This window comes from Trichechus manatus, unplaced genomic scaffold (assembly GCF_000243295.1).
Source record: "Trichechus manatus latirostris isolate Lorelei unplaced genomic scaffold, TriManLat1.0 scaffold00076, whole genome shotgun sequence".
Lineage (NCBI taxonomy): Eukaryota > Metazoa > Chordata > Mammalia > Sirenia > Trichechidae > Trichechus > Trichechus manatus.
In genome coordinates this window covers 381,028-389,802 of record NW_004444012.1, presented here as the reverse complement: position 1 = coordinate 389,802, position 8,775 = coordinate 381,028, and the positions used below count along the sequence as shown (strand labels likewise).

Below are 8,775 nucleotides of genomic sequence, written 5' to 3'. Positions count from 1 at the left end.
CACACCCACCAAGCTCTGCTGATTTCTTTACCTCAGTTTGCACACCCACCAAGCTCTGCTGATTTCTTTACCTCCAGTTTTTAGTGTGTGGCGGTCCTTCCTCCAGCCGAAGCAAAGCGAATCGGGCTGCGCTGAGGGACAGCCCACGGATACCATCACCCCATTCCTTCTCAGCTCTGTGAGGAAAAGGAGAAGACAGCAGAGACAGACGTAAACTGCAGCAAGTACAATGTCAAAAAGTAGAGTTCACTTCCCCGATTATAAAAGATAAAAACTCATACTACTGATGCATGTAGTGCTCTGTGGTAATCTAAGGAGCCCGCTGTAAGCAGATCACCACAGACTACAGTGCACACGCAGGTCAGAAAAAAGGCAGAAAGGTCATTCACCTGGTCCTGCTACATAACTATTCCAAAGCAATACTGTAAAATAGCAATTTAGATTAAGAAATTAATACAGACCCAAGTTTAAGTTAATTTGAAAATAATGAGGAGAAAGCAAAACTCGATGTAATCTTCTGAATCAGAGTGTTATTCACCTCTCATTTCTGGAAAGGGTTTAGCTGTTACAAAGTTATCCAGGACTAATTCCTTTTTCATTTCAGAGATAAACTGAAAAGACTGAAGAGATAAACAAAAATATGTGTGTGTGTTATACTTTTTTTTTAAATACTGATCCATTATTATTCAGATAAGCCCTTTAGTTACTTCTCATTTGATCCTTTCATACTTTCTCAATGGTTTGCCTTATAATCAAAAGCTTGCATCTGTAATATGGTTAAGAGAATTTGTCGCTGTGTGCTGTCTAGTTGATTCTGACTCACAGCAACCCTATAGGACAGAGTAGAAATGTCCCATAAGGTTTCCTAGGCTGTAATCTTTATGAGAGCAGATCACCAGGTCTTTTCTCCCACAGAGCGGCTGGCGGGTTTGAACCGCCAACCTTTTGGTAAGCAGCTGAGCACTTAACCACTGGGTTGCAAAATTTAGTTACGGAAGAACGCAGTTACCTGAATCCATAATGCAATTGTCACTAGACTGGCTCTAACCAAAGTAGCTGGTATTGGCACGTTTACCAGTGGCCAAGGTCAAATCCACAGTCTGTCTGTGCTGCTACAGACTCACCCTTGGTACTCGATGTATTTGTAGATCATACCAGCTATCCCCATAGCTACGATGGCATAATACCAGGAAGAAATGAACATCAGAGCCAGACAGATACTCATTCCCATGAAAGAGAGGGCCCTAGAAAATTAAAAATAAGCAAACAAACAATGTCTTTCTTAATTGTAGAATCTTATAAACATTAATTGTCAATAAAACCCACAGGGCAGCTGATGAACTTCAATAGTGCCGTCAGATACCAGAACATCATGGTACACCTGTCAATAGCTGATGTGAACTTAACAGTCAGACTTCCTCTGTGTGTTCTCATAGACATTGTGGAATTGCCACAAAAAAAAAAAAAAAAGTCTTTCTAAGAAGCTAAAAAAGAGGCATGTGCTAGAGCAGTGCTTCTCAAACTAACTGTGGTGAGGGACCATTTAAAAATTTCCACTCTGTTGCAAACAAATGCTTTCGTAAAACACAATCAAAATGAATTATAAGAAAACTGATCACATGCCTGGATACCGTGGCAACGTCAAATTGCTACAGAAGTTTCAATTGCTCATTCCCAGTTTCTGTAGTTGTTCTGTCATGGACTGGCAACAAACAGTCAGCAGAACCACACTGACCCACAGAACACCCTTTGCTGGAGGATGTGTCCCATTGCTTGGAAAAACGTATAAATGAACAGGGCGGCTCCAGAAGTCATGTGTGGTTAGGAGGATGACTCCAACTTGGCAAAACAGGGACAGGACATGTAGTCGGAAATGTTAACAACGCTCTAGTCTTTAAAAAAAGGATTTCATATAAATATTTCTAAAATTTTTATGAACGTTTATTAGCATAACCGCAGAACCCTCCAAGAAAGACTTGTCGTTAGATTTCTTACTTTACAGAAGAGAAACCTGGCAAAGAATAATCAAGTGCTTGTTTTGATCAAATAAATCAGGTAGACAACCACGAGTACCGAATTGCCTCTGTGTGCAGAACCAACTTCCTAGCTGTATGATGAATCTCAAAGGACAAACAGGAGAGTTGTTAATCTGAGACATTTAGGATCTAATGGAAACACAGTGAGTGAGGAGAAAAAGAAAAACTAACAGAAGCAAAAGAGCCGTACAAAGAATGTTCGTAGTGAACTTTAAAGTTGAAGTTAGAAAGCGGATCAGACACGTCAAAATCAGCTGAAGATTTAAATTTTTAGTCTCTGTCCACCATTAGTAAGTGAAATTGAAAGGGGTTAAGAAGTTAGCAAAGAGGGATGTAGCAACAGGTACGCATAGGCCGTATTAAAGAAGTTTTAGCTATGAAAGAAAGGGATAGGATGGTAGCTAAACACTCTGTAACTACTAAATTACGCCGTTACAGGGAAGAGAGTTTGACAATGAAAACTGAAGAGAATATGAGAGAGGAAAGACAGACAGTGGTGAAGTCCAGTGCTTAGCTGAGAGGGAAAGGCGAAAACCGATAGGCAAAGGGAAGCTTGTTTTAACCTGAAGAAGGTAGTGGACGAGAAATATTTATGTTATAGTTTTATCTTTATCCTAAGCAGGTTGTTGTAAGTTATCATAAAGCAGGAAAGGAAAAAACAGGGTGAGTGCGGAGTTTCAGGTGAGTACCCTAAGTTGAAACAATCAGTATGGAATGGCTGATCAAGAACAAAACCGTGTTGAGAACCCAGCCCTCCTAGTTTTCTAATGCAACGATGGGTTCTCTCTAAATGCTGAGGAGGCAAAAAAAAAAAAAAAAAGGCAGACTCACCAGTGGTAGTAACGGAACCGGGGCCTCCAGTTAGGTGTTCGAAGTAATGTTTGCAAGGCACATGCCAGGTTCACAAACAGGTAACACATGAGAAAAAACCTGGAAGAATGAAAGGCATAACAAGGATGGTCACCACTGTAAAATGCTCCTTCTGGGCCATTTTAAATAACTAGATGCCTTTGCTATAGTTAAGTCTTTGCTTTAGACACTAACCCCTGACTAGGGGTCCCGGGGTGGCACAAACAATGAAACACCTGACTACTAGCCAGAAGGTTGGTGGTCTGAACTCACACGGAGGTACCTCAGAAGACAGGCCTGGTGATCTGCTGCTAAGAGGTCACAGCCCTGAAAACCCTATGGGTCAGTTCTACTCTGCACACATGGGGTCGCCAAGAGTCAGAACAGATCAGTGGCAACTAACCACCACCACCTTGACTAAGTCTAGGGAGTCGAGAACCTGCAGCCTCTCCCCACAAACCTGTTCACCTTCCTGTGCTCTCTCTCAGTGACTGATAACAACCATCTCTTCACTCAGTTGCTCTTGGGGTAATCCTAGTTTCCTCTTTACTTACCCTTCTTCAAAGCTGACCTACCAACTCCTGTGAAGTCTACCTACTAAACTCTCTAAACGTCTTGTTTCCTTTCTGTCTCTATTACTTTATCACCTCAGATCAGGCTCTCATTTCTTCTTTCCTGAATTAGTCAAATAAGTTTCTAATTGGCATTCCCAGCTCAATTTTAGCCTCTCTCTAATCTACCTTTTATACCAAATTGGTCATTCTAAAACATAAATATGATTTACTCTCCACCATGAGGATTATCCGTTACCTCCAGGTAAAAGTTCCAGGTCCTCTGTCATCTGGCTCTGCCTCCTTCTCTAGCCTGCTCCTCCCGAACATGCACCTTCCACTCTAGCTGAGCCAAACACCTTTCGATTCTCTCAAAGTGCTACATTATTTCAGTCCTCAATTCCTCTACACATGTTCCCTGCCTGGAACATCCTTCAGGCCGTCTTAGCTTAGCAGATAAGCAGTCATCCTTGAAGATAAAAGTGTCACCTCCTCCATAAAACCCTTCTTGACTGCAGGTCTGTTTATCTGCCCCCCTTTAGTTTTCACAGAGCACCCCGTGTTCGCCTTTATCACAGAGCTCACCACACTATACGGAGATCCCTGGTGTCCTCCCCTGCCATCAGTTCCTTAAGACTGTCTCTTATCCATCTTTGTATTCCCAGCATATCGCACAGTGCCAGGTAAGTAGTAAGTAAGTCATCAGTAAATCAGCTAAATGAACAAAAGCTAACCACAGCAGTGACAGCTACAACCAAGTGATAACAAATCAGAAATGAAGGAAAGAACTTTTGAAGCTATATAGGCAGGAAGAAACCGTTATAATTTATGAAAGGTAGCCTTACATGAAACTTCTCAGGACATTTATTGAGGGAAATTACATCCATATTTGACCTACTCTTGTTATCACTACTGTTTCAGGCCTGATGGAAAACCAGACAGTCTCCCGTCAAACAGTTCGGAACAACCGCAAACAAAACAACTGGCTCTTACATGGTAAGGATGGGAGCCACGAGATCGAGGGAGGCGACGAGGATCCCCAGCTCTGCAATGGCAGCAGTCAGGAGTAAGGCCCAGGTAGGTTCCCCATTGGCTTTGCTGTGACCAAACACCTGTAGACAGAGGGGAGATATCAGGCACAGAAGGAGGGGAGGTAGCTGAGTCAATGTCTGCAATCCTCTGTCCTACAGTGTCAGACATCTAACTGAGAGATAACAGTGTTACAACTATGATGGCTTTTAAACTCCTTTACCCCACTCTTATGTAACTCAGACTAGGGATTTAGAGTCTTGTACTAAACCCCCGTCTCCGTTTTATGTAACCTAGTATTTCCTAACTCACACCATTTCACAAAAAGTCTAGGAAAACAGGGAGCAGGCAGAGGAAAGAGTCACTCACCCTCAGAAACGGTATAATGTTATCCTTGGCAATTGCCTGCAGCAGCCTTGGTGCACCCGTGAGGCTCTGAAGTCCAGCCCCACACGTAGAAAAGAAGGAGCCAATAACAATTACCCACGGGGATGGCCACGATAAGGTGCCCACCACCAAATTACCTTTCACAGCATCCCCAAACCTGGGAGAAGAACAAGAGTGGGGAAATTTAATCTAGAAATAACTTTGGACTTAAAGGCTGGAGGTGCTTTCACCTAATTTCAACCATTTATAATATTTAGAGAGTCAAAGTTAAGATTTGATTAATCTTAATTAATCAAATGACTATTACAAAATGTAAAGGTAGACAGAGATGATCAAAAGGCACGATTAACACATATTAAGAAAAAAATAACCTGTAGGGTGAGATTTCTTCAGAAGATAAGCTAAACCTCAATTACAGCGTTTCTCCTCAGATTATCAAAATATTTGCTCATTGTAAAGAAATTGGAAAAGTACAAAAAAACACAAAAACGTGGAGGGTGATGGGAATCCATCCATCCATTTAAATTTCTAGTCATGATAGATATCTCAGGTCAGGTTCTTTAGTTGTTTTTTTTTTTTTTTTTTTTAAATTTTTTTAAATTGTACTTTAGGTGAAGGTTTGCAGAACAAAATAGTTTCTCATTAAACAGTTAGTACACACATTGCCCTGTGAGAATGGTTAACAATCCCACGACATGTCAACACTGTCCTTTCTCAACCTTGGGTTCCCTATCACCAGCTTTCCTGCCCCCTCCTGACTTCTACTCCTTGTCCCTGGACTGCTGTGCCTCATTAGTCCTGTTTTGATTTATGGGGCTGTCCAATCCCCAGCTGAACGGTGAACCTCAGGAGTGCCTTCGTTACTGAGCTAAAAGGGTGTCCGGGGGCCATACTCTCGGGGTTGAGTTTTTGAGTTTTTAACTGTCTTGGGGCTATGTGGGATGATAAGACATCATGGAAGACAGACACATGATTATTAAAAGAAATCAACTACTCACTTGTCTCTAAGAACAACTCCTTCAATACACGCACCAAGAAGGACAACATTGCTTAAATCTACCACATCAAGAGTCAAGGAAACTGGCATTTATCCTCCAAGATGGGATGGAAAGCAGACACTCAGGATATTCCTTCTGTCAGTAAAATGAGTTGCTAAATCTACTAATCTAATACATTAGTTCTTGAATTCTCTACTTTGGGGAGGAGGTGGGTAGATGATTTGGGGAAAGATGAGGTGGCAGAAAGCTGCTATCCTAATTACCAGGACAGAAACACCCTAGTTCCCCCAGATGTTCCTGTGACGAAGACTCAGACTGCACCTGTGAAAAGGATACAGACAAAGGAGGTGGTCAGGATGGCGAGGATGGTGCCAATGGGAATCGACTTCTGAGCATCTTTCAGATCTCCAGACCGGTTTGATCCAGCCATGATACCTGGGGAGAAGAAAACACGGTGACTCCTTGAGTTCATGGGCACTTTGATACGCATACTGATACCACAGACCAGAAGCAAATCCAGGAACCAAGGATATAATCTGTCTCCTGAGAAAAATCACACCCTGGGTCTGAGCGCTCCTAAAATAAATGACAGCCCATCTGCTTACCTGTGACAGAGGGAAAGAAGATCCCCACCAGAAGCGTGAAGGAGGTGGTCATGTCAACAAGAACATACTCATGATTTAAGCTGCCTAATACATCGGAGGATTTGACTGAAGCCTTTTCAATGATCTCTCCCTTTGGTAGATAATTACTCCAGAGATTTTCTGCAGTGGACAAAAAAGGTAATAAGTAGCAGCAGTATCAAGAAGATAATTAGATACTTTCTACCTAAACAATATGCTAAGTCAGAGTCTCACTGATATCGTTTTTAAAATTATGGTTGCTGCGACATGAGCACATACACACACAAACATACCACACAATAAAGCACACGTGAATAAAAACCTAATCCTCTTTTTCATCTGGTTTCATACATAATTTGACAAAATGCTTTGATAAATACATATGCAGTCAAGTCAGATGGATAAATAAATAAATTAGTAATAAGTTAGGCAGACTCAAGCAGAATGCTCGGGAAAGCCTGTAACTTTTTTTATTAGACATCAATGATGTTTTAAACACCTCAGTGTGATGCAAAGACATTTGTGGACCAAATATTGAAGACAGAAGTCTCCTAAGGAAAGAGTTTCAGAAATTTAGCTGAGTTAGGGAAACACATGTATGGATGTGCTGACATTAAAATAGTTCCATTCCACCTGTCACTGCAGAAGAACACTGCAATTTTAGAAGAATACATAGGATATTTTATCATCTTATTCTAGGTTAAAAACCGATTTGCTCACATCCGCCTTCTAAAAGAGGTAAATTTTTAGCAGATTGCACTCTGTAAGGGAGTCTACAAAAAGTATAAATTCATTGATGCAACAGCAAAACTACGCTGAAACGAGAGCTGTATTCTGAGCTCAAGTAGGGAAGTGGCACCGTGACAGGGAGTCTTCATGGATAACAGAAAAGTCTAAGATGGTAAAGTCTGTTCTCCTCAGAGAACAATTAAAAGCTACAAATAACCCCCTAACTTACCTGTAACAATACCACTAGCCAATCCAGGGATGCCCTGAATTGAAGTGACATTATTGTGAACGAAGTATTCATCACAGGTGGCATTGAAAAACTGGCTTGAATTACAGAAGAAGCCCCATAACTTTGATGGGACTGTCATGTTGTTCATTTCCTTGGTCTTCGAGCAAACGTCGATATGTCTGGATGAAAGGGTGCGGTTACCCAGCATACAGACCCTAAGTGAAAAAAAAAACAGGGAGAAATATCAAGCAAGAAAAGGATGATTTAAAAAATATATATTAAGAAAGTAAGAGATCAGTAAAGCAAAACAGAAACTATCCGATAAGAGCTTCTCCTGCCGTGGGTGTGAAAGGAACTAAGATTCACTGACTGGCCAACACAGGAATGGTAACGGACATTTTCTGCCAACTGAATCCTCACAGCAACCTTGTGAAATACGTACTAATGTTTCCATTTTGTGGATGGAGAAAGTTAACCTTGGGGTGATACAGTAACGTGCCCGAGGCCATGCAGGTAGTAGACAGCAGCGACAGGGTCCAAACACAAAGACAGTCTTTGTCTCCATCGATGCTGACTCATCTTCCAAAATCTCCAGGCTACTAACCAACTGTTGGGTCTAAAACTATCCTAGAGTCCTTTTGCTCTTCCTACAAATTAAAAAAAAAAATGCCCCCTTTTCCATGGCCTAGGGAAGCCTTACACTCATAACCATCAGTCGCCATGGAAGCAGTTTCGGCTCACGTGACTCCACGAGCTGCGGAGTTGAACTGCGCTCCGTGGGGTTTTCATGGCCGGGACCTTTTGGAAGCAGACGGCCAGGACTTCTTCTGAGATGCCTCTGGGTGGTCAAACTGGCGACCTTTCAGTTAGAAGCTCTGTGTTTAACTGGCTGCACCACCAAGGGACTCTGTGACATCCATGACCTCTGAGGAATGTTCTGGTAAAGGTCAAACCTTTCTGGCTACCGTTGCAAGGATGATAGCTTGGCTAGAACGGAAAAATACCTCCCTCTATAGACTCAGAGACATCTGTTTTTGAACAGTGGGAGTGAGAGTATTTCAGAATAATACAAAGATTAACTACTGGTTTTATTTTTTTCTTTAACCCAGAGACATAAATATGAACAAAGGAATAATAGACACAGTTAAAATACCTCTTAGGTGGAACAAAGCAACTTTTTAAATCTGCAAAATGACAGTAGCAATTATGGAATTTTTCAAACATACACTGACTAGATAATAATGGTATAATGAACCATGTACCCATTGTTCAGCTTTACCCACTCTCAACAGTTTCTAGACTTGCCTCAGGTATAGATTTTTCTGTCTTATTTTGCTAGAGTAT

At 41.6% G+C, this 8,775-nt stretch overlaps 1 protein-coding gene across 5 annotated transcripts in view; it reads right to left on the bottom strand.

Annotated features, from left to right (window-relative positions):
* The window catches only part of SLC12A6 (solute carrier family 12 member 6), a 108,155-nt gene that overhangs the window by 9,983 nt on the left and 89,397 nt on the right, over positions 1–8,775 (bottom strand). For all 5 annotated transcript variants that reach the window (XM_023735106.1, XM_004380585.3, XM_023735104.1 and 2 more), the window contains 9 exons: positions 7,432–7,646; positions 6,456–6,614; positions 6,187–6,285; positions 5,851–5,908; positions 4,835–5,009; positions 4,430–4,548; positions 2,868–2,966; positions 1,125–1,244; positions 72–176 (listed from right to left, as the gene is read on the bottom strand). In XM_023735106.1, the coding sequence (XP_023590874.1) occupies positions 72–176; positions 1,125–1,244; positions 2,868–2,966; positions 4,430–4,548; positions 4,835–5,009; positions 5,851–5,908; positions 6,187–6,285; positions 6,456–6,614; positions 7,432–7,646 (1,149 nt within the window). The remainder of the gene's footprint in view (positions 1–71; positions 177–1,124; positions 1,245–2,867; positions 2,967–4,429; positions 4,549–4,834; positions 5,010–5,850; positions 5,909–6,186; positions 6,286–6,455; positions 6,615–7,431; positions 7,647–8,775) is intronic.